Source organism: Salmo trutta, unplaced genomic scaffold, assembly GCF_901001165.1.
Source record: "Salmo trutta unplaced genomic scaffold, fSalTru1.1, whole genome shotgun sequence".
In the NCBI taxonomy this organism is placed as follows: Eukaryota; Metazoa; Chordata; class Actinopteri; order Salmoniformes; family Salmonidae; genus Salmo; species Salmo trutta.
In genome coordinates, this window is record NW_021823350.1 from 117,968 (window position 1) to 142,825 (window position 24,858).

Here is a 24,858-nt window from a genome sequence, read left to right on the forward strand (position 1 = left end):
ATTCTCTGTTTCTCTTGGGTTAGCAGTACAGTACTACTTCAGGAACACAGGTACTGCAAGGCTTGTATTCTCTGTTTCTCTTGGGTTAGCAGTACAGTCCTACTTCAGGTACTGCAAGGCTTTTATTCTCTGTTTCTCTTGGGTTAGCAGTACAGTACTACTTCAGGAACACAGGTACTGCAAGGCTTGTATTCTCTGTTTCTCTTGGGTTAGCAGTACAGTACTACTTCAGGAACACAGGTACTGCAAGGCTTGTATTCTCTGTTTCTCTTGGGTTAGCAGTACAGTACTACTTCAGGGACACAGGTACTGCAAGGCTTTTATTCTCTGTTTCTCTTGGGTTAGCAGTACAGTACTACTTCAGGTACTGCAAGGCTTTTATTCTCTGTTTCTCTTGGGTTAGCAGTACAGTACTACTTCAGGAACACAGGTACTGCAAGGCTTGTATTCTCTGTTTCTCTTGGGTTAGCAGTACAGTACTACTTCAGGAACACAGGTACTGCAAGGCTTGTATTCTCTGTTTCTCTTGGGTTAGCAGTACAGTACTACTTCAGGGACACAGGTACTGCAAGGCTTGTATTCTCTGTTTCTCTTGGGTTAGCAGTACAGTACTACTTCAGGAACACAGGTACTGCAAGGCTTGTATTCTCTGTTTCTCTTGGGTTAGCAGTACAGTACTACTTCAGGGACACAGGTACTGCAAGGCTTGTATTCTCTGTTTCTCTTGGGTTAGCAGTACAGTACTACTTCAGGAACACAGGTACTGATAGGCTTGTATTCTCTGTTTCTCTTGGGTTAGCAGTACAGTCCTACTTCAGGGAGAAACGATGCACCTTCAGAAGGATCATTCTGACAGGTCTTTCTGAGCATGTTGCAGAAACGCTCCGTGTCTGTCCCTGTCAACAACATGTGAATGACATGTAGGGAGTTTCCGTGCTATACTATGTGGAAGGGTGTCTTGTCTGATGCTTGTCCTTCCAGACGACAGAATGTCATGTCGGCATACCCCACAGTGCCATATGCCATGGTTATTTGTAAATGTGTGCATAGTGAACCTACACACAGCCGCCCCCCTGTGTTTTAGAATGAAGGACAACCTGTTGTACACAACATTAGTGCAGTGACCAGCCAGTCACCTGAACCCAGGCCTTCATACTGCTGGGGTCTTGGAACCTGCTGTTTTCAACTCTCTAGAGACAGCAGGAGCGGTAGAGATACTCTCAAAGATCGGCTATGAAAAAGCCAACTGACACTTACTCTTGTGTTACTGACTTGTTGCACCCTCGACAACTACTATGATTATTATTATTTGACCATGCTGGTCATTTTTGAACATTTGAACATCTAGGCCATGTGCTGTTATAATCTCCACCCGGCACAGCCAGAAGAGGACTGGCCACCCCTCATAGCCTGGTTCCTCTCTAGGTTTCTTCCTAGGTTTTGGCCTTTCCAGGGAGTTTTTCCTAGGGAGTTTTTCCCAGCCACCGTGCTTCTACACCTGCATTGCTTGCTGTTTGGGGTTTTAGGCTGGGTTTCTGTACAGCACTTTGAGATATCAGCTGATGTAAGAAGGGCTATATAAATACATTTGATTTGGTTTAGATTTTGGAACACAATGAGGAGTGGTGGTTACTGATGGATAGATCGTCTCTGTCCTCCCTATTTCCTGCTGATCTGGGATCATTACATCACCACTGTGCTATCTTTAGGTAGTCCTCCTTACTCCTGAGAATGCAGAGCATGCTGGGAGACCATACCAAGTTGACAATAACTCCTATCAAGGTGTCTCTCAAATGTTGTATTTATTGCACCTTTATTCAACTTTTTATTTAACCTTTTTATTTAACTAGGCAAGTCAGTTAAGAACAAATTCTTATTTACAGTGACGGCCTCCCAAAAGGCCTCCTGCGGGGACGGGGGATGGGATTAAAAATACAAATAAATTAAATCAAAATACAGGACAAGACACGCATCACGACAAGAAATGATGTGAAAGTGAATGATGTAACAGATGTATAGTAAAGATGTATAGCAAGACATTGTGAGTGTAGTGAGGCCGTTCTGCCAGTCTGGTGTTTACATGAGGAGGAGGTTGTAAACTGACTTGACCTTCTTAATAGCCGCTGAGGGGAGAAACAAGGTGGTTCTGGGTTGAATGGAAAGCATTTGAGAGGCGATTCTGCAAATCTGGTTTAGTTTGGTTTTTAGCTCCTCGTTCTGACATGTTGTCCGACGTCCTCACGGTGCTGACAGCACAGTGTTGGCAGCTACATTCTCTGGGGTTTCAGAAAACATCCAGGCCACATTACTTCAGCCTTGAAATCATAGGGGGAGATGAAATTACCGTCTTGAAATAAAGTCAATTACACAGTACTGGTTCAAAAATAGATTTACCATTCCTTTTTTTAAACGCTCTCTGCTTTAACTGACGAGCGTCGGGTCTGTGTCATCATTTGGACCCTATTCCCTATATAGTGCACTACTTTAGGCCCGAGCCCTGTGGTACCCTATTCCCTATATAGTGCACTACTTTTGACCAGGGTTACATAAGCAGTGCACTATGTAGTGAATAGGGAGCCATTTGGGACGGGCCCTCGTGAGGGAACAGGATGTGACTAACGAGTGCCGTTAGTCACGTTCAACATTTATTACTGGGTAGCAAAAGTTAACAGGTAGGATTTTAATAATAGTAATATTCTAACATTTAGCAGAGACTTTTATCCACAGAGACTTAGTCATGCGTGCATACATGTTTTAACGTAAGGGGTGGTCCCGGGAATCGAACCAATTATCCTGGCGTTGCAAAAGAGCCATGCTCTACCAACTGAGCTACAGAGGACCACGTGTTCCTGGAAGAGGGCAGTGTGGTCAAAACATGGCATTCTGTCTTTTTAAATGTGATTTAAACCACTAGGGGTTTATGTTCCTGGAAGAGGGCAGTGTGGTCAAAACATGGCATTCTGTCTTTTTAAATGTGATTAAACCACTAGGGGTTTATGTTCCTGGAAGAGGGCAGTGTGGTCAAAACATGGCATTCTGTCTTTTTAAATGTGATTAAACCACTAGTGGTTTATGTTCCTGGAAGAGGGCAGTGTGGTCAAAACATGGCATTCTGTCTTTTTAAATGTGATTAAACCACTAGTGGTTTATGTTCCTGGAAGAGGGCAGTGTGGTCAAAACATGGCATTCTGTCTTTTTAAATGTGATTTAAACCACTAGGGGTTTATGTTCCTGGAAGAGGGCAGTGTGGTCAAAACATGGCATTCTGTCTTTTTAAATGTGATTAAACCACTAGGGGTTAATGTTCCTGGAAGAGGGCTGTTATTAGGGTGGCAGGTAGCCAGTCTATAGGTTACAGCTTTCTGATTGGCTCCAGGGGTGCTGTACTATGGCTGACCCTGTAAAACAACCCCTATCATACTACTATGGCTGACCCTGTAAAACAACACCTATCATACTACTATGGCTGACCCTGTAAAACAACACCTATCATACTACTATGGCTGACCCTGTAAAACAACCCCTATCATACTACTATGGCTGACCCTGTAAAACAACACCTATCATACTACTATGGCTGACCCTGTAAAACAACACCTATCATACTACTATGGCTGACCCTGTAAAACAACACCTATCATACTACTATGGCTGACCCTGTAAAACAACACCTATCATACTACTATGGCTGACCCTGTAAAACAACACCTATCATACTACTATGACTGACCCTGTAAAACAACACATTACACTGCACCTATCATACTACTATTACTGACCCTGTAAAACAACACCTATCATACTACTATTACTGACCCTGTAAAACAACACATTACACTGCACCTATCCAGGGTATGTGACACTAAAACATGAGTATATTTTAAAGACAACAGTGTAAAGTATACAGTATTTAAACAGAAAGACAACAGTGTAAAGTATACAGTATTAAAACAGAAAGACAACAGTGTAAAGTATACAGTATTAAAACAGAAAGACAGCAGTGTAAAGTATACAGTATTAATTTTCCCTAGAAACAGAATGGACATGGAAACCTTTTGACTACATTGCTATCATTTATTGGACAGTAGGATTTTCATGTTTTAATGCTACTGTACTGTGTCACTCAGTAGTATACCGTATATCTAGTGTACTGTGTCACTCAGTAGTATACCGTATATCTACTGTACTGTGTCACTCAGTAGTATACCGGATATCTACTGTACTGTGTCACTCAGTAGTATACCGTATATCTACTGTACTGTGTCACTCAGTAGTATACCGTATATCTACTGTACTGTGTCACTCAGTAGTATACCGGATATCTACTGTACTGTGTCACTCAGTAGTATACCGGATATCTACTGTACTGTGTCACTCAGTAGTATACCGGATATCTACTGTACTGTGTCACTCAGTAGTATACCGTATATCTAATGTACTGTGTCACTCAGTAGTATACCGTATATCTACTGTACTGTGTCACTCAGTAGTATACCGTATATCTACTGTACTGTGTCACTCAGTAGTATACCGTATATCTACTGTACTGTGTCACTCAGTAGTATACCGTATATCTAGTGTACTGTGTCACTCAGTAGTATACCGTATATCTACTGTACTGTGTCTCTCAGTAGTATACCGGATATCTACTGTACTGTGTCTCTCAGTAGTATACCGGATATCTACTGTACTGTGTCACTCAGTAGTATACCGGATATCTACTGTACTGTGTCACTCAGTAGTATACCGTATATCTACTGTACTGTGTCACTCAGTAGTATACCGGATATCTACTGTACTGTGTCACTCAGTAGTATACCGGATATCTACTGTACTGTGTCACTCAGTAGTATACCGGATATCTACTGTACTGTGTCACTCAGTAGTATACCGGATATCTACTGTACTGTGTCACTCAGTAGTATACCGGATATCTACTGTACTGTGTCACTCAGTAGTATACCGGATATCTACTGTACTGTGTCACTCAGTAGTATACCGGATATCTACTGTACTGTGTCACTCAGTAGTATACCGGATATCTACTGTACTGTGTCACTCAGTAGTATACCGGATATCTAGTGTACTGTGTCACTCAGTAGTATACCGTATATCTACTGTACTGTGTCACTCAGTAGTATACCGTATATCTACTGTACTGTGTCACTCAGTAGTATACCGTATATCTACTGTACTGTGTCACTCAGTAGTATACCGGATATCTACTGTACTGTGTCACTCAGTAGTATACCGGATATCTACTGTACTGTGTCACTCAGTAGTATACCGTATATCTACTGTACTGTGTCACTCAGTAGTATACCGTATATCTACTGTACTGTGTCACTCAGTAGTATACCGTATATCTACTGTACTGTGTCACTCAGTAGTATATCTACTGTACTGTGTCACTCAGTAGTATACCAGATATCTAGTGTACTGTGTCACTCAGTAGTATATCTACTGTACTGTGTCACTCAGTAGTATATCTACTGTACTGTGTCACTCAGTAGTATATCGGATATCTAGTGTACTGTGTCACTCAGTAGTATACCAGATATCTAGTGTACTGTGTCACTCAGTAGTATACCGTATATCTACTGTACTGTGTCACTCAGTAGTATATCGGATATCTAGTGTACTGTGTCACTCAGTAGTATACCAGATATCTAGTGTACTGTGTCACTCAGTAGTATACCGTATATCTAGTGTACTGTGTCACTCAGTAGTATACCGTATATCTAGTGTACTGTGTCACTCAGTAGTATACCGTATATCTAGTGTACTGTGTCACTCAGTAGTATACCGTATATCTACTGTACTGTGTCACTCAGTAGTATACCGTATATCTACTGTACTGTGTCACTCAGTAGTATACCGTATATCTACTGTACTGTGTCACTCAGTAGTATACCGTATATCTACTGTACTGTGTCTCTCAGTAGTATACCGGATATCTACTGTACTGTGTCACTCAGTAGTATACCGGATATCTACTGTACTGTGTCACTCAGTAGTATACCGGATATCTACTGTACTGTGTCACTCAGTAGTATACCGGATATCTACTGTACTGTGTCACTCAGTAGTATACCGGATATCTACTGTACTGTGTCACTCAGTAGTATACCGGATATCTACTGTACTGTGTCACTCAGTAGTATACCGGATATCTACTGTACTGTGTCACTCAGTAGTATACCGTATATCTACTGTACTGTGTCACTCAGTAGTATACCGTATATCTACTGTACTGTGTCACTCAGTAGTATACCGTATATCTACTGTACTGTGTCACTCAGTAGTATACCGGATGGGATATCTTTCTTTCTTTCATTCATTAAGTCTTTCTGTGGGTGGAAGCTTCCCACCCACAGGGTGCAGGCCCTTAGAATTATCAGTGAATAGGCTAAGGGCCTGCACCCTGTGGGTGGGAAGCTAAGGGCCTGCACCCTGTAGGAGGGAAGCTAAGGGCCTGAACCCTGTAGGAGGGAAGCTAAGGGCCTGTACCCTGTAGGAGGGAAGCTAAGGGCCTGTACCCTATAGGAGGGAAGCTAAGGGCCTGTACCCTGTGGGTGGGAAGCTAAGGGCCTGCACCCTGTGGGTGGGAAGCTAAGGGCCTGCACCCTGTGGGTGGGAAGCTAAGGGCCTGCACCCTGTGGGTGGGAAGCTAAGGGCCTGCACCCTGTGGGTGGGAAGCTAAGGGCCTGCACCCTGTGGGTGGGAAGCTAAGGGCCTGCACCCTGTAGGAGGGAAGCTAAGGGCCTGCACCCTGTAGGAGGGAAGCTAAGGGCCTGCACCCTGTAGGAGGGAAGCTAAGGGCCTGCACCCTGTAGGAGGGAAGCTAAGGGCCTGCACCCTGTAGGAGGGAAGCTAAGGGCCTGCACCCTGTAGGAGGGAAGCTAAGGGCCTGCACCCTGTAGGAGGGAAGCTAAGGGCCTGCACCCTGTAGGAGGGAAGCTAAGGGCCTGCACCCTGTGGGAGGGAAGCTAAGGGCCTGCACCCTGTGGGTGGGAAGCTAAGGGCCTGTACCCTGTGGGTGGGAAGCTAAGGGCCTGCACCCTGTGGGTGGGAAGCTAAGGGCCTGCACCCTGTGGGTGGGAAGCTAAGGGCCTGCACCCTGTGGGTGGGAAGCTAAGGGCCTGCACCCTGTGGGTGGGAAGCTAAGGGCCTGCACCCTGTGGGTGGGAAGCTAAGGGCCTGCACCCTGTGGGTGGGAAGCTAAGGGCCTGCACCCTGTGGGTGGGAAGCTAAGGGCCTGCACCCTGTGGGTGGGAAGCTAAGGGCCTGCACCCTGTGGGTGGGAAGCTAAGGGCCTGCACCCTGTGGGTGGGAAGCTAAGGGCCTGCACCCTGTGGGTGGGAAGCTAAGGGCCTGCACCCTGTGGGTGGGAAGCTAAGGGCCTGCACCCTGTGGGTGGGAAGCTAAGGGCCTGCACCCTGTGGGTGGGAAGCTAAGGGCCTGCACCCTGTGGGTGGGAAGCTAAGGGCCTGCACCCTGTAGGAGGGAAGCTAAGGGCCTGCACCCTGTAGGAGGGAAGCTAAGGGCCAGCACCCTGTAGGAGGGAAGCTAAGGGCCTGCACCCTGTAGGAGGGAAGCTAAGGGCCTGCACCCTGTGGGTGGGAAGCTAAGGACCTGTACCCTGTAGGAGGGAAGCTAAGGGCCTGTACCCTGTAGGAGGGAAGCTAAGGGCCTGTACCCTGTAGGAGGGAAGCTAAGGGCCTGTACCCTGTAGGAGGGAAGCTAAGGGCCTGTACCCTGTAGGAGGGAAGCTAAGGGCCTGTACCCTGTAGGAGGGAAGCTAAGGGCCTGTACCCTGTAGGAGGGAAGCTAAGGGCCTGTACCCTGTAGGAGGGAAGCTAAGGGCCTGTACCCTGTAGGAGGGAAGCTAAGGGCCTGTACCCTGTGGGTGAGAAGCGAAGGGTCTGTACCCTGTAGGAGGGAAGCTAAGGGCCTGTACCCTGTAGGAGGGAAGCTAAGGGCCTGTACCCTGTAGGAGGGAAGCTAAGGGCCTGTACCCTGTAGGAGGGAAGCTAAGGGCCTGTACCCTGTAGGAGGGAAGCTAAGGGCCTGTACCCTGTAGGAGGGAAGCTAAGGGCCTGTACCCTGTAGGAGGGAAGCTAAGGGCCTGTACCCTGTAGGAGGGAAGCGAAGGGCCTGTACCCTGTAGGAGGGAAGCGAAGGGCCTGTACCCTGTAGGAGGGAAGCTAAGGGCCTGTACCCTGTGGGTAGGAGGCTAAGGGCCTGTACCCCGTGGGTAGGAAGCGAAGGGCCTGTACCCCGTGGGTAGGAAGCGAAGGGCTTTCATTCACAAACCGTATTGCAAAATAATGGGTGCAGCAACAAACATCGTCCTTGTGCACAAACTGTTGTCCTCATGTCTTCCTCTTTCAACAGTTGTTTTCTGATAAACATCTCAGTCAGAAGACATTAACTTTTCAAAAAACAAAAAACATTGGGTGCATTTTGGATATTTTAATCTTCAACAATTGCACAATATGCTGATTTCATGGGAACTCAACTGTTGAAGAGGAAATGTTGAAACTAAAATATATATTTTTTCTGTTAGAGGAAGCGCTGAGCTAATTTCCGTGGCAACGCCGGCTGTGATATTGGACCAATGTCCTGTGGAGTCCTGTGGAGTCCCACTTCTCTGTGACCCTGACCTCGGTGATAAAAGAGAATCTGATGCAGCATGTGAAGCAGCCCTTCACAGTCTACACTACTGTTCAAAAGCTTTGGGTCACTTAGAAATGTCCTTGTTTTTGAAAGAAAAGCACATTTTTCGTCCATTAAAATAACATCAAATTGATCAGAAATACAGTGTGGACATTGACAACATTAACAATGACTATTGTATAATTTCTTTTAATGGAATATCTACATAGGCGTACAGAGGCCCATTATCAGCAACCATCATTCCTGTGTTCCAATGGCACATTGTGTTAGCTAATCCAAGTTTATCATTTTAAAATGCTAATTGATCATTAGAAAACCCTTTTGCAATTATGTTAGTACAGCTGGAAACTGTTTAAAGAAGCAATAAAACTGGCCTTTAGACTAGTTGAGTATCTGGAGCATCAGTATTTGTGGGTTCGATTACAGGCTTATAATGGCCAGAAACAAAGAACTTTCTTCTGAAACTCGTCAATCTATTCTTGTTCTGAGGACAAATGAAGGCTATTCCATGCGAGAAATTGCCAAGAAACTGAAGATCTCATACAACGCTACTCCCTTCACCGAACAGCGCAAACTGGCTCTAACCAGAATAGAAAGAGGAGTGGGAGGCACCGGTGCACAACTGAGCAAGAGGACAAGTACATTAGAGTGTCTAGTTTGAGAAACAGACGCCTCACAAGTCCTCAACTGGCAGCTTCATTAAATAGTACCCACAAAACACCAGGTCTCAACGGCAACAGTGAAGAGGCGACTCCGGGATGCTGGCCTTCTAAGCAGAATGCCAGCATCATTCTGTTAGTTGACCTCATCAGAAAGGCCTGTTGCTCTGTTAGTTGACCTCATCAGAAAGGCCTGTTACTCTGTTAGTTGACCTCATCAGAAAGGCCTGTTGCTCTGTTAGTTGACCTCATCAGAAAGGCCTGTTGCTCTGTTAGTTGACCTCATCAGAAAGGCCTGTTGCTCTGTTAGTTGACCTCATCAGAAAGGTCTGTTACTCTGTTAGTTGACCTCATCAGAAAGGCCTGTTACTCAGTTAGTTGACTTCATCAGAAAGGCCTGTTGCTCTGTTAGTTGACCTCATCAGAAAGGCCTGTTGCTCTGTTAGTTGACCTCATCAGAAAGGCCTGTTGCTCTGTTAGTTGACCTCATCAGAAAGGCCTGTTGCTCTGTTAGTTGACCTCATCAGAAAGGCCTGTTGCTCTGTTAGTTGACCTCATCAGAAAGGCCTGTTGCTCTGGTAGTTGACCTCATCAGAAAGGCCTGTTGCTCTGTTAGTTGACCTCATCAGAAAGGTCTGTTGCTCTGTTAGTTGACCTCATCAGAAAGGCCTGTTGCTTTGTTAGTTGACCTCATCAGAAAGGCCTGTTGCTCTGTTAGTTGAACTCATCAGAAAGGCCTGTTGCTCTGTTAGTTGACCTCATCAGAAAGGCATGTTACTCTGTTAGTTGACCTCATCAGAAAGGCCTGTTACTCTGTTAGTTGACCTCATCAGAAAGGCCTGTTGCTCTGTTAGTTGACCTCATCAGAAAGGCCTGTTGCTCTGTTAGTTGACCTCATCAGGGGACCAACTTACTTTTCTTTATCCCAAATTGCAGTCAAATTAAACACGGATATACATAGATATTTACACAGATACAATATATAAAATAGACAAGATAGTAAGATGAGAGAACACATGACCTTGTATTTTATTACCAAAACATAGGACACACCCAGCTTTTCTATTCCTGTCTGTCAGACTGTTACTGTCTGTTCCTCTCTCATTGTCAGACTAAGTGAATGTCCTCCATGGAAATCATCAATGTCCATGAACTTCTGATCCTCTAGCTAGCATTATGTTCCGTAGAGAGAGAGATCCCCTCACATCTCCCGTGCTGTGAATAAGGAGCTCTCTGCAGGCCTCCTCTGTATCCTTCCTCTTATTAACCGGCTGAGGCCACCACACCAGGCTCCTGGCAGCCACCACACCAGGCTCCTGACAGATGTATCCTGCAGCAGCTGCATGCTCCTTCCTGTCTCTCTGTCTCTCTCTGTCTGTCTCTCTCTCTCTCCCTCTCTGTCTCTCTGTCTTTCTGTTTCTGTCTTTCTCTCTGTCTGTCTCTCTCTCTGTCTCTGTCTCTCTCTGTCTTTGTCTCTCTCTGTCTTTGTCTCTCTCTGTCTCTGTCTCTCTCTGTCTCTCTCTGTCTCTCTCTGTCTCTGTCTCTCTCTGTCTCTCTCTGTCTCTCTGTTTCTGGCTTTCTCTCTCTCTCTCTCTCTGTCTCTCTCTGTCTCTCTCTGTATTTCTGTTTCTGTCTTTCTCTCTCTCTGTCTGTCTCTCTCTCTCTGTCTCTCTCTGTCTCTCTCTCTCCCTCTCTGTCTCTCTCTGTCTTTCTGTTTCTGTCTCTCTCTGTCTTTCTGTTTCTGTCTTTCTCTCTCTCTGTCTCTCTCTGTCTCTGTCTCTCTCTCTCCCTCTCTGTCTCTCTCTGTCTTTCTGTTTCTGTCTTTCTCTCTCTGTCTTTCTCTCTCTGTCTGTCTCTCTCTGTCTGTCTCTCTCTGTCTATCTCTCTCTGTTGGTCTCTCGGCCTCTCTCTCTGTTTCTGTCTTTCTCTCTGTCTGTCTCTCTGTCTCTCATTCTTTCACTTTGTCTCTCTATCTCTCTCTCTCTCTGTCTCTTTCTTTCGCTCTCTGTCTCTCTTTCTCTCTGTCGCTCTCTCTCTTTCACTCTCTTTGTCTGTCTGTCTGTTTGTCTGTCTCTCTCTGTCTGTCTGTTTGTCTGTCTCTCTCTCATTTAGAACCCTTTTGTCTGCATGAAGGAGCTTCTACAGCAAAGTTGGGACACTGGTGGAATTTAAATAGGCTGGTCCCCCGCTTTGAAAGGGACCAATGCTGGCTGTCGGGTGGGTGGAAGGGAGGGAGATTGGAAGGGAGGGAGGGTTGATGTTGGAGGGAAGCCCTCCACAGTTCTCATTTTTCTATGGTCTGAGAGTGTTTCAGTGTTCCATGGCCTTCAGACCATGTTGGCATGGCATGCTGGCTGCATGGAGTCTCTGTGTTCCATGGCCTTCAGACCATGTTGGCATGGCATGCTGGCTGCATGGAGTCTCTGTGTTCCATGGCCTTCAGACCATGTTGGCATGGCATGCTGGCTGCATGGAGTCTCAGTGTTCCATGGCCTTCAGACCATGTTGGCATGGCATGCTGGCTGCATGGAGTCTCTGTGTTACATGGCCTTCAGACCATGTTGGCATGGCATGCTGGCTGCATGGAGTCTCTGTGTTCCATGGCCTTCAGACCATGTTGGCATGGCATGCTGGCTGCATGGAGTCTCTGTGTTCCATGGCCTTCAGACCATGTTGGCATGGCATGCTGGCTGCATGGAGTCTCTGTGTTCCATGGCCTTCAGACCATGTTGGCATGGCATGCTGGCTGCATGGAGTCTCAGTGTTCCATGGCCTTCAGACCATGTTGGCATGGCATGCTGGCTGCATGGAGTCTCTGTGTTCCGTTGCCTTCAGACCATGTTGGCATGGCATGCTGGCTGCATGGAGTCTGTGTTCCATGGCCTTCAGACCATGTTGGCATGGCATGCTGGCTGCATGGAGTCTCAGTGTTCCATGGCCTTCAGACCATGTTGGCATGGCATGCTGGCTGCATGGAGTCTCTGTGTTCCATGGCCTTCAGACCATGTTGGCATGGCATGCTGGCTGCATGGAGTCTCTGTGTTCCATGGCCTTCAGACCATGTTGGCATGGCATGCTGGCTGCATGGAGTCTCTGTGTTCCATGGCCTTCAGACCATGTTGGCATGGCATGCTGGCTGCATGGAGTCTCTGTGTTCCATGGCCTTCAGACCATGTTGGCATGGCATGCTGGCTGCATGGAGTCTCAGTGTTCCATGGCCTTCAGACCATGTTGGCATGGCATGCTGGCTGCATGGAGTCTCTGTGTTACATGGCCTTCAGACCATGTTGGCATGGCATGCTGGCTGCATGGAGTCTCTGTGTTCCATGGCCTTCAGACCATGTTGGCATGGCATGCTGGCTGCATGGAGTCTCTGTGTTCCATGGCCTTCAGACCATGTTGGCATGGCATGCTGGCTGCATGGAGTCTCTGTGTTCCATGGCCTTCAGACCATGTTGGCATGGCATGCTGGCTGCATGGAGTCTCTGTGTTCCATGGCCTTCAGACCATGTTGGCATGGCATGCTGGCTGCATGGAGTCTCTGTGTTCCATGGCCTTCAGACCATGTTGGCATGGCATGCTGGCTGGTTGGTTGGCACTGATGTTTAAATGGGAGTACTTCTGAATGCGGTCGGCCATGACTGCAATTAGTGCCCTGTCTGTATTCTACATGAGCATTTCTTTAGCTTTAGGTGGGAAGGCTGCTGGGGGCCACAAGGCAAAGAGCCTTAGGAACTGATTCAGAAGATTCAGAAGTAGGCAAAATCCGCTTAACTTCTGGAGAAAATATCATTCAGCATCAACATAATAAATCATTTAGCTAGGAAGCCATAAACGGCTACGATATGGCAGACCTCTCTCTCTATCTCTCTCTCTCTCTCTTCCTGTCTAAATCTCTCTCTCTCTCTCTCTCTCTCTTCCTGTCTAAATCTCTCTCTCTCTTCCTGTCTAAATCTCTCTCTCTCTTCCTGTATAAATCTCTCTCTCTCTTCCTGTATAAATCTCTCTCTCTCTTCCTGTCTAAATCTCTCTCTCTCTTCCTGTCTAAATCTCTCTCTCTCTTCCTGTCTAAATCTCTCTCTCTCTTCCTGTCTAAATCTCTCTCTCTCTTCCTGTCTAAATCTCTCTCTCTCTTCCTGTCTAAATCTCTCTCTCTCTTCCTGTCTAAATCTCTCTCTCTCTTCCTGTCTAAATCTCTCTCTCTCTTCCTCTCTATATCTCTCTCTCTCTTCCTGTCTAAATCTCTCTCTCTCTTTCCTGTCTCTAAATCTCTCTCTCTCTTCCTGTCTAAATCTCTCTCTCTCTTCCTGTCTAAATCTCTCTCTCTCTTCCTGTCTAAATCTCTCTCTCTCTCCTGTCTAAATCTCTCTCTCTTCATCGTCTAAATCTCTCTCCTCTTCCTGTCTAAATCTCTCTCTCTCTTCCTGTCTAAATCTCTCTCTCTCTTCCTGTCTAAATCTCTCTCTCTCTTCCTGTCTAAATCTCTCTCTCTCTCTTCCTGGTCTAAATCTCTCTCTCTCTTCCTGTCTAAATCTCTCTCTCTCTCTTCCTGTCTAAATCTCCTCTCTCTCTCTTCCTGTCTAAATCTCTCTCTTCATCTCTTCCTGTCTAAATCTCTCTCCGTCTCTTCCTGTCTAAATCTCTCTCTCTCTCTTCCTGTCTAAATCTCTCTCTCTCTCTTCCTGTCTAAATCTCTCTCTCTCTCTTCCTGTCTAAATCTCTCTCTCTCTCTTCCTGTCTAAATCTCTCTCTCTCTCTTCCTGTCTAATCTCTCTCTCTCTCTTCCTGTCTAAATCTCTCTCTCTCTCTTCCTGTCTAAATCTCTCTCTCTCTCTTCCTGTCTAAATCTCTCTCTCTCTTCCTGTCTAAATCTCTCTCTCTCTCTTCCTGTCTAAATCTCTCTCTCTCTCTTCCTGTCTAAATCTCTCTCTCTCTCTTCCTGTCTAAATCTCTCTCTCTCTCTTCCTGTCTAAATCTCTCTCTCTCTCTTCCTGTGTAAATCTCTCTCTCTCTCTTCCTGTCTAAATCTCTCTCTCTCTCTTCCTGTCTAAATCTCTCTCTCTCTCTTCCTGTCTAAATCTCTCTCTCTCTCTTCCTGTCTAAATCTCTCTCTCTCTCTTCCTGTCTAAATCTCTCTCTCTCTCTTCCTGTCTAAATCTCTCTCTCTCTTCCTGTCTAAATCTCTTTCTCAGGAAATATCAATGAAAGGAGACTTTAAGGCCTTAATGAAACCGTTTCGCCATGCCGTTGCTTATGCGGTCACGTCCACTCACATGGTCTTAATCAAATTGAGAATCATGTAAGAATGCTTGCTTTATCACTGCAGTGTTTTATTGCCTTGAATGTAATGTTCTATACCCTGGTCTATACCCTATACCCTGGCCTAGACCCTGGTCTATACCCTGTTCTATACCCTGATCTATACCCTATACCCTGGTCTATACCCTGGCCTAGACCCTGGTCTATACCCTGGTCTATACCCTATACCCTGGTCTATACCCTGGTCTATACCCTAGACCCTGGTCTATACCCTATACCCTGGCCTAGACCCTGGTCTATACCCTATACCCTGGTCTATACCCTGGTCTATACCCTGGTCTATACCCTGGTCTATACCCTGGTCTATACCCTAGACCCTGGTCTATACCCTAGACCCTGGCCTAGACCCTGGCCTAGACCCTGGCCTAGACCCTGGCCTAGACCCTGGCCTAGACCCTGGCCTATACCCTGGTCTATACCCTGGTCTATACCCTATACCCTGGTCTATACCCTATACCCTGGCCTATACCCTGGCCTATACCCTGGCCTATAGCCTGGTCTATACCCTAGACCCTGGCCTATACCCTGGTCTATACCCTATACCCTGGTCTATACCCTGGCCTATACCCTGGTCTATACCCTATACCCTGGTCTATACCCTGGTCTATACCCTAGACCCTGGCCTATTCCCTGGTCTATACCCTAGACCCTGGTCTACATTTTACATTTAAGTCATTTAGCAGACGCTCTTATCCAGAGCGACTTACAAATTGGTGCATTCACCTTAAGATATCCAGTGGAACAACCACTTTACAATAGTGCATCTAAATATTTTGGGTGGGGGGGGGGTTAGAAGGATTACTTTATCCTATCCCAGGTATTCCTTAAAGAGGTGGGGTTTCAGGTGTCTCCGGAAGGTGGTGATTGACTCCGCTGTCCTGGCGTCGTGAGGGAGCTTGTTCCACCATTGGGGTGCCAGAGCAGCGAACAGTTTTGACTGGGCTGAGCGGGAGCTGTGCTTCCTCAGAGGTAGGGAGGCGAGCAGGCCAGAGGTGGATGAACGCAGTGCCCTTGTTTGGGTGTAGGGCCTGATCAGAGCCTGAAGGTACGGAGGTGCCGTTCCCCTCACAGCTCCGTAGGCAAGCACCATGGACTTGTAGCGGATGCGAGCTTCAACTGGAAGCCAGTGGAGAGAGCGGAGGAGCGGGGGTGACGTGAGAGAACTTGGGAAGGTTGAACACCAGACGGGCTGCGGCGTTCTGGATGAGTTGTAGGGGTTTAATGGCACAGGCAGGGAGCCCAGCCAACAGCGAGTTGCAGTAATCCAGACGGGAGATGACAAGTGCCTGGACTAGGACCTGCGCCGCTTCCTGTGTGAGGCAGGGTCGTACTCTGCGAATGTTGTAGAGCATGAACCTACAGGATCGGGTCACCGCCTTGATGTTAGTGGAGAACGACAGGGTGTTGTCCAGGGTCACGCCAAGGTTCTTAGCACTCTGGGAGGAGGACACAAGGGAGTTGTCAACCGTGATGGTGAGATCATGGAACGGGCAGTCCTTCCCCGGGAGGAAGAGCAGCTCCGTCTTGCCGAGGTTCAGCTTGAGGTGGTGAGCCGTCATCCACACTGATATGTCTGCCAGACATGCAGAGATGCGATTCACCGCCTGGTTATCAGAAGGGGGAAAGGAGAAGATTAATTGTGTGTCGTCTGCGTAGCAATGATAGGAGAGACCATGTGAGGATATGACCGAGCCAAGTGACTTGGTGTATAGTGAGAATAGGAGAGGGCCTAGAACAGAGCCCTGGGGGACACCAGTGGTGAGAGCACGTGGTGCGGAGACAGATTCTCGCCACGCCACCTGGTAGGAGCGACCTGTCAGGTAGGACGCAATCCAAGCGTGGGCCGCGCCGGAGATGCCCAGCTCGGAGAGGGTGGAGAGGAGGATCTGGCCTATACCCTGATCTAGACCCTGGCTTATACCCTAGACCCTGGCCTCTACCCTGGCCTATACCCTATACCTTGGTCTATACTCTCTACCCTGGCCTCTACCCTGGCCTCTACCCTGGCCTCTACCCTGGCCTATACTCTGGCCTGTACAGGACGATAACATGATTGTGTTGGACACAGGAGATCTGATGATCAGATTCCCTTAAAGTCACAGTGGTTACACAGTTTGCTTGATATCCTATGTGCAACCATGGCCAAAGTGTGTGTGTTTGTTTGTTTCTCTGAGGTTTAAAGTAATGGCAAGCTCCATAGGACTCATAGGACTTATAGGACTCTAGTGAAAAGTAGTGTACTAAGGGTAAGGGTGCCATTAGGTCTGCTTCCTGTCTGCTCCTGGCGCTGTGTTTCCTGTCTGCTCCTGGCGCTGTGTTTCCTGTCTGCTCCTGGCGCTGTGTTTCCTGTCTGCTCCTGGCGCTGTGTTTCCTGTCTGCTCCTGGCGCTGTGTTTCCTATCTGCTCCTGGCGCTGTGTTTCCTGTCTGCTCCTGGCGCTGTGTTTCCTGTCTGCTCCTGGCGCTGTGTTTCCTGTCTGCTCCTGGCGCTGTGTTTCCTGTCTGCTCCTGGCGCTGTGTTTCCTGTCTGCTCCTGGCGCTGTGTTTCCTGTCTGCTCTTGGCGCTGTTTCTCCTGTCCTGGCTCTGTCCCCAGTGGCACCCTATTCCCTTCATAGTGTAATGGCACCCCTGCCAGCCCCAGCAGCCATCTGGCAGTCAGATGTAGTGGCCCCCAAGGGACCAGACAGGCAGGACAGTTCTCTCACTTCTACCCTACACAAAGAGGACAGAAAGAAGTAGAGAACCAACGCTGTTAGACTGGGGCAATAAGCACAGTAGCTGATACCAGAGCCAGGTAAAGGGGACGGACTGTGTAAGCTCTAAGGGTTCCCTCTGTAGGTGGAAGGAGCTGGGGACCCAGAGGAAAGGGATTTTTTGGGAATGTGATTCACAATTTGGAACATGGCGGAAAACAAGCGGCACAGTCACAGCAGAGGAGAGGAGGGGATGGAGTCTGAGACCAGCGTGGAGTCTGAGACCAGCGTGGAGTCTGAGACCAGCGTGGAGTCTGAGACCAGCGTGGAGTCTGAGACCAGCGTGGAGTCTGAGACCAGCGTGGAGTCTGAGACCAGCGTGGAGTCTCTGAGACCAGCGTGGAGTCTCTGAGACCAGCGTGGAGTCTCTGAGACCAGCGTGGAGTCTCTGAGACCAGCGTGGAGTCTCTGAGACCAGCGTGGAGTCTCTGAGACCAGCGTGGAGTCTCTGAGACCAGCGTGGAGTCTCTGAGACCAGCGTGGAGTCTCTGAGACCAGCGTGGAGTCTCTGAGCAGCGTTCACCTACTAAGACATACATAATAATTTTTAGCTTCAGACAGAGGTGATTAGGAGACTAGTGGAGTGTTGTTGGGACAGTCAGACAGCGGCGATTAGGAGACTAGTGGAGTGTTGTTGGGACAGTCAGACAGCGGTGATTAGGAGACTAGTGGAGTGTTGTTGGGACAGTCAGACAGCGGTGATTAGGAGACTAGTGGAGTGTTGTTGGGACAGTCAGACAGCGGTGATTAGGAGACTAGTGGAGTGTTGTTGGGACAGTCAGACAGCGGCGATTAGGAGACTAGTGGAGTGTTGTTGGGACAGTCAGACAGCGGTGATTAGGAGACTAGTGGAGTGTTGTTGGGACGGTCAGACAGCGGTGATTAGGAGACTAGTGGAGTGTTCTTGGGACAGTCAGACAGCGGTGATTAGGAGACTAGTGGAGTGTTGTTGGGACAGTCAGACAGCGGTGATTAGGAGACTAGTGGAGTGTTGTTGGGACAGTCAGACAGCGGTGATTAGGAGACTAGTGGAGTGTTGTTGGGACAGTCAGACAGCGGCGATTAGGAGACTAGTGGAGTGTTGTTGGGACAGTCAGACAGTCAACATGAGTCAAGGACCTATTTTAGTCATGTTGTAACCAAGGCAACTGGTATTTATGCACAGACCGGTTTGGGTTTCTACTTTATCTTCTATAACGGTATTTGAATGTTTGGTTTGTTAAATGTGATACGCCATGTGTAACGTCCATTTTTATAGTTTACTCCGCTACTTGAGTGTCTCTCTCTCTCTCTCTCTCTCTCTCTCTCTCTCTCTCTCTCTCTCTCTCTCTCTCTCTCTCTCTCTCTCTCTCTCTCTCTCTCTCTCTCTTTCTCTTTCTCTTTCTCTTTCTCTCTTCTTTCTTCTCTCTTTCTTCTCTCTCTCTTCTCTACACAGACCTGGTCCCCCTGTCACTCAAGGAGCACATTTGTTGTTGCTTGACCACGAGACACTTCCGTTCAGTCTGCATGGTCAGTGCAGCACATGCAACAATATTGATGACAACGATGTTGTTTCCACTTTGATCTTAATATGAATCCACAAGCATTTTAGTTTGTGTTTCTTACATCAGCAAACAGCTAGTTTGTATTTTCTTAGCAAGTTAAGCTAAATCGTGTTAGCCGCTAATCGCTAGTTAGATGGCTAGCAAACAGTATCTTATAAATCAAAGAGGGATAGGCGAAAGATAGATTTCATGTAGCCAAAGATTATAGGGTCCCCTAGGAAACACTGAACATCACTTTGGTTCCTACCCTGTCACAGTAACTCGTCCATTTTCATTCATTGTCATGTCAAACAAGACTCTATTAAAAGTGCTCACAATTATTTATATTCTAACTAGAGGTCGACCGATTATGAGTATTTAACACCGATACTCATTTATTGGAGGACCAAAAAAAGCTGATACCGATTAATCGGCCTATTTATTTATATTTGTAATAATGACAATTACAACAATACTGAATGAACACTTTTATTTTAACTTAATATAATACATAAATAAAATCTATTTAGTCTCAAATAAATAATGAAACATGTTCAATTTGGTTTAACTAATGCAAAAACACAGTGTTGGAGAAGAAAGTAAAAGTGCAATATGTGCCATGTAAAAAAGCTAACGTTTAAGTTGGTGGTTCCTTTAAACATGAGTCTTCAATATTCCCAGGTAAGAAGTTTTAGGTTGTAGTTATTATAGGACTATTTCTCTCTATACCATTTGTATTTCATATACCTTTGACTATTGGATGTTCTTATAGGCACTATAGTATTACCAGCCCAATCTCGGTAGTTGATAGGCTTGAAGTCATAAACAGTGCTGTGAAGCAAGCATTGCGAAGTGCTGCTGGCAAACGCAGGAAAGTGCTGTTTGAATGAATGCTTACGAGCCTGCTGCTGCCTACCACCGCTCAGTCAGACTGCTCTATCAAATCATAGACTTAATTATTATATAATAAACACAGAAATATGAGCCTTTGGTCATTAATATGGTCAAATCCGGAAACTATAATTTCGAAAACAAAACGTTTATTCTTTCATTGCACAACCTTCAATGTTATGTCATAATTATGTAAAATTCTGGAAAATTAATTACGGTCTTTGTTAGGAAGAAATGGTCTTCACACAGTTTGCAACGAGCCAGGCGGCCCAAACTGCTGCATATACCCTGACTCTGCTTGCACAGAACGCAAGAGAAGTGACACAATTTCCCTAGTTAATATTGCCAGCTAACATGAATTTCTTTTAACTAAATATGCAGGTTTAAAAATATATACTTGTGTATTGATTTTAAGAAAGGCATTGATGTTTATGGTTAGGTACAGTGGTGCAACGACTGTGCTTTTTTTGCGAATGCGCTTGTTAAATCATCACCAGTTTGGTGAAGTAGGCTGTGATTCGATGCTAAATTAACAGGCACCGCATCGATTATATGCAACGCAGGACAAGCTAGTTAAACTAGTAATATCATCAACCATGTGTAGTTAACTAGTGATTATGTTAAGATTGATAGTTTTTTTTATAACATAAGTTTAATGCTAGCTAGCAACTTACCGTGGCTCCTTGCTGCACTCGCGTAACAGGTGGTCAGCCTGCCACGCAGTCTCCTCATGGAGTGCAATGTCATCGGCGTCCAAAGATGCCGATTACGAATTGTTATGAAAACTTGAAATCGGCCCTAATTAATCGGCCATTCCGATTTATCGGTCGACCTCTAATTCTAACTATAGAATTATAACATTCTATTTCCATGATTCCAAAAGTTTACCTAAGGGTTTTGATCTAAATCGTAATTGCAACATTTGGTTAAAAAATAAGGCCTAGTATTTTTGTCCATATCGTGACAGTGTGGAAATGATCTCAAATGAGGGCAGGAAATGCAGAAATTGATGGAAATGCAGGAAATCATTTGAATTGAACAGTATAAACCAATCAGAATGGAGAAAGACCCATTTAAATAATTGACAATATATGTGTTGCCACCCTAAAATACCGTTGAATACCGTCATGCCGTCAACTTAGAAAATCAGCATGACATGATATTTTGGCCATATCGTCCAGCCCTACTGTGGTATATTACTGAAAATGGGTTTTCTTCTTGCTCAAAAATACTTTCCAGAAAGTACTGGAGTAACAAGTCCTTGTGATTAGATAGAAAAGGCTTGCTGTGCAACCTTTCAGTTTTTTAGTTGAAGATGGACAAAGAAAGAAAGACCGTTATTCACAAAACCACCTGATGAACATATTCAATCACTAGTTGTTCACTAGTATAAACCACCTGATGAACATATTCAATCACTAGTTGTTCACTAGTATAAACCACCTGATGAACATATCCAATCACTAGTTGTTCACTAGTATAAACCACCTGATGAACATATCCAATCACTAGTTGTTCACTAGTATAAACCACCTGATGAACATATTCAATCACTCGTTGTTCACTAGTATAAACCACCTGCGACATTGTCTATTTTTCTAGCAAGTGTGATCTGAAGAGGACATATATTTCTGAAGTCTCTCTCTGGATGCCCCAGGGTGGAAGTGGAATGGGGAAAGGGTGATACCTAGTCAGTTGTACAACTGAATGTATTCAACTGAAATGTGTCTTCTGCATTTAACCCAACCCCTCTGAATCAGAGAGGTGCGGGGGTCTGCCTTAATCAACATCCACGTCTTCGACGCCCGGGGAACAGTGGGTTAACTGCCTTGCTCAGGGGCAGAAAGACAGATTTTTTACCTTGTCAGCTCGGGGATTCGATCCAGCAACCTTTCGGTTACTGGCCCAATGCTCTAACTACTAGGCTACCTGCCGCCCCTCGGTATGTGTGTGTGTGTGTGTGTGTGTGTGTGTGTGTTTAGGGGAATGGAGTGTCTGCAGTTGGTCTCAGGCCAGCTGTGGAGGGTCGGGATGGGGGTCGGGGTCGGGGTTTTGGTTTGGGGTGGGGGTCAGGGTGGGGGGTCGGGTCGGGGTTTGGGGTGGGGGTCGGGGTGGGGGTCGGCCCCTGCATGCTGGTCTGAGTGGAGCAGAGCGGCAGGGAGGCTCATCTTTTGTTTATCTGCTTCACTGCAAAGCCCTGTGACTGTGTACCAAATACCACCCTATTCCCTATATAGTGCACTACTGTTGACCAGGGCCCACTGCGCTCTGGTCAACAGTAGTGGACTAGGGAAAAGGTGCCATTTGAGATGCAGAGCCCTGGGTTTATTCAGAGAGGTGCTGCAGATGGATGCCTGTTCAGATTGTTGTTTTCTGACTGTAGCAGAGGGCTCAGCATCACATGAGGCTATAATGAACATTTAAACACATCCAACCTCAGGATTGATGTGACCCTTCAGCCTGTTGAAATGTTGAGCGGTACAGGTCTAGAATCAGGGTTTACAGCTTGGTATGTTCTGAGAAAGCTGCTGGAAGTACTGTAGAAACATCATCAAGAAAAGCAATGAGAAAAACTGTCTCGTTGTTATATTTTACTATTCAATCAGCAGGCAACTGTCTCGTTGTTATATTTTACTATTCAATCAGCAGGCAACTGTCTCGTTGTTATATTTTACCTCTTTCAATCAGCAGGCTACGTTTTAAACCTGGTGGTGTTGGAATCAACACAGATTTGTGAAACCTCTATAGTGTGACTCAGTGTGGCCTCATAGTGTGTCTGAGACCTCACTGCTGTTCCTCTGTTTGACTTCCTGTGTCTGAGTCCTCACTGCTGTTCCTCTGTTTGACTTCCTGTGTATGAGTCCTCAATGCTGTTCCTCTGTTTGACTTCCTGTGTCTGAGTCCACTCTCCTCTGTTCTTCTGTTTGACTTCCTGTGTCTGAGTCGAAGTCCTCTCCTCTGTTCCTCTGTCTGAGTCCACTCTCCTCTGATCCTCTGTTTGACTTCCTGTGTCTGAGTCCACTCTCCTCTGTTCCTCTGTTTGACTTCCTGTGTCTGAGTCCACTCTCCTCTGTTCCTCTGTTTGACTTCCTGTGTCTGAGTCCACTCTCCTCTCCTCTTGTCGTCCCCAGCTGCTTGTGGAGTATGGGTACAACTGCCAGCGCAGCGCCACAACCCATCTCTGTCTCAGGCTCCATATCCTCTGTAGCAGCGCACCAGCATCCTCCTACGCTTGAGAGTCTCCATGGCAACGGGGCGGTGAACAGCAGGCAGTCTCTCAGCATGAGCTCTTCCCAGACGGTGAAGATCCACAGCGGCAAGGCCAAGTCTATCATCACTAACAAGGTGGCACCTGTCGTTATCACGTAAGTCTCATCACGCCTCCAATCATTCAAGTCAGGTAACCACCATCCAAGGGATGTTGCCATGTTAATCTCTGAGGCTTTGATCACTAAGGTGTGAATGGATGGGGGGAGTGTGTGGGGACGGGGGGTGAATGGTGAAGTGTGTGTGAACGGGGGGGGGGGGGTAGTTCAGTTGTGTGTGTGTGTGTGTGTGTGTGCGCTGTTATCTAATTTGTCTTGTCTTGGGTTCAGAAGATAAGGTCATTTATCTGACTAATGAAATGTTGGGTCGGTCTCCAGTGGGGACCTCAGGACCAGTGACTAATGAAATGTTGGGTCGGTCTCCAGTGGGGACCTCAGGACCAGTGACTAATGAAATGTTGGGTCGGTCTCCAGTGGGGACCTCGGGACCAGTGACTAATGAAATGTTGGGTCGGTCTCCAGTGGGGACCCCGGGACCAGTGACTAATGAAATGTTGGGTCGGTCTCCAGTGGGGACCTCAGGACCAGTGACTAATGAAATGTTGGGTCGGTCTCCAGTGGGGACCTCAGGACCAGTGACTAATGAAATGTTGGGTCGGTCTCCAGTGGGGACCTCGGGACCAGTGACTAATGAAATGTTGGGTCGGTCTCCAGTGGGGACCTCGGGACCAGTGACTAATGAAATGTTGGGTCGGTCTCCAGTGGGGACCTCGGGACCAGTGACTAATGAAATGTTGGGTCGGTCTCCAGTGGGAACCTCGGGACCAGTGACTAATGAAATGTTGGGTCGGTCTCCAGTGGGGACCTCGGGACCAGTGACTAATGAAATGTTGGGTCGGTCTCCAGTGGGGACCTCAGGACCAGTGACTAATGAAATGTTGGGTCGGTCTCCAGTGGGGACCTCAGGACCAGTGACTAATGAAATGTTGGGTCGGTCTCCAGTGGGGACCTCAGGACCAGTGACTAATGAAATGTTGGGTCGGTCTCCACTGGGAACCTCAGGACCACTAAGAGGGATTGAATACTTTGTTTCACCATGTTGCAGATGACGGCTACGTTATCTTCTGTATTCTAGATATAATTGCAGACAGGAGTTTCAGATCCACGATGACCTCTTCAGAACAAACTACAAAGTGGGCCGGATATCAGACTCCATGCCTGAACACTACTTGGTACAGGTAGGAAGAAACACAACACAACCCCCCAGCCACCATCATTGTTTTGTTCAGCATTTACATTGAGATATTTAAGAGAGGAGACCTGGATCAAAATTGCCTTGTTGCGTCACATTTATGTCGTTGTTACCCCTTGTTACTTCACATTAATGTTGTTGTTACTAGAGGTCGACCGATTAATCGGAATGGCCGATTAATTAGGGCCGATTTCAAGTTTTCATAACAATCGGAAATCGGTATTTTTGGACGCTGATTTGGCTGACCTTGACCTTTGTTTAACTAGGCAAGTCAGTTAAGAACACATTCTTATTTTCAATGACAGTCTAGGAACGGTGGGTTAACTGCCTTGTTCAGGGGCAGAAAGACAGATTTTTACCTTGTCAGCTCAGGGATTCAATCTTGCAACCTTACGGTCTTGCAACCTTACGCTATAACCACCTGCTTTACATTGCACTCCACGAGGTTACGCGAATGCAGTAAGAAGCTAAGGTAAGTTGCTAGCTAGCATTAAACTTATCTTATAAAAAACAATCA

The 24,858-nt window shown here is 46.7% G+C and overlaps 1 protein-coding gene across 2 annotated transcripts in view; it reads left to right on the forward strand.

Moving 5' to 3' along the window:
- Window positions 1–24,858, forward strand: part of LOC115190207 (paladin) — a 146,331-nt gene that overhangs the window by 14,478 nt on the left and 106,995 nt on the right. For both annotated transcript variants that reach the window (XM_029748705.1, XM_029748704.1), the window contains 2 exons: window positions 22,955–23,188; window positions 24,225–24,327. In XM_029748705.1, the coding sequence (XP_029604565.1) occupies window positions 22,968–23,188; window positions 24,225–24,327 (324 nt within the window). In that variant the 5' untranslated portion in view covers window positions 22,955–22,967. The remainder of the gene's footprint in view (window positions 1–22,954; window positions 23,189–24,224; window positions 24,328–24,858) is intronic.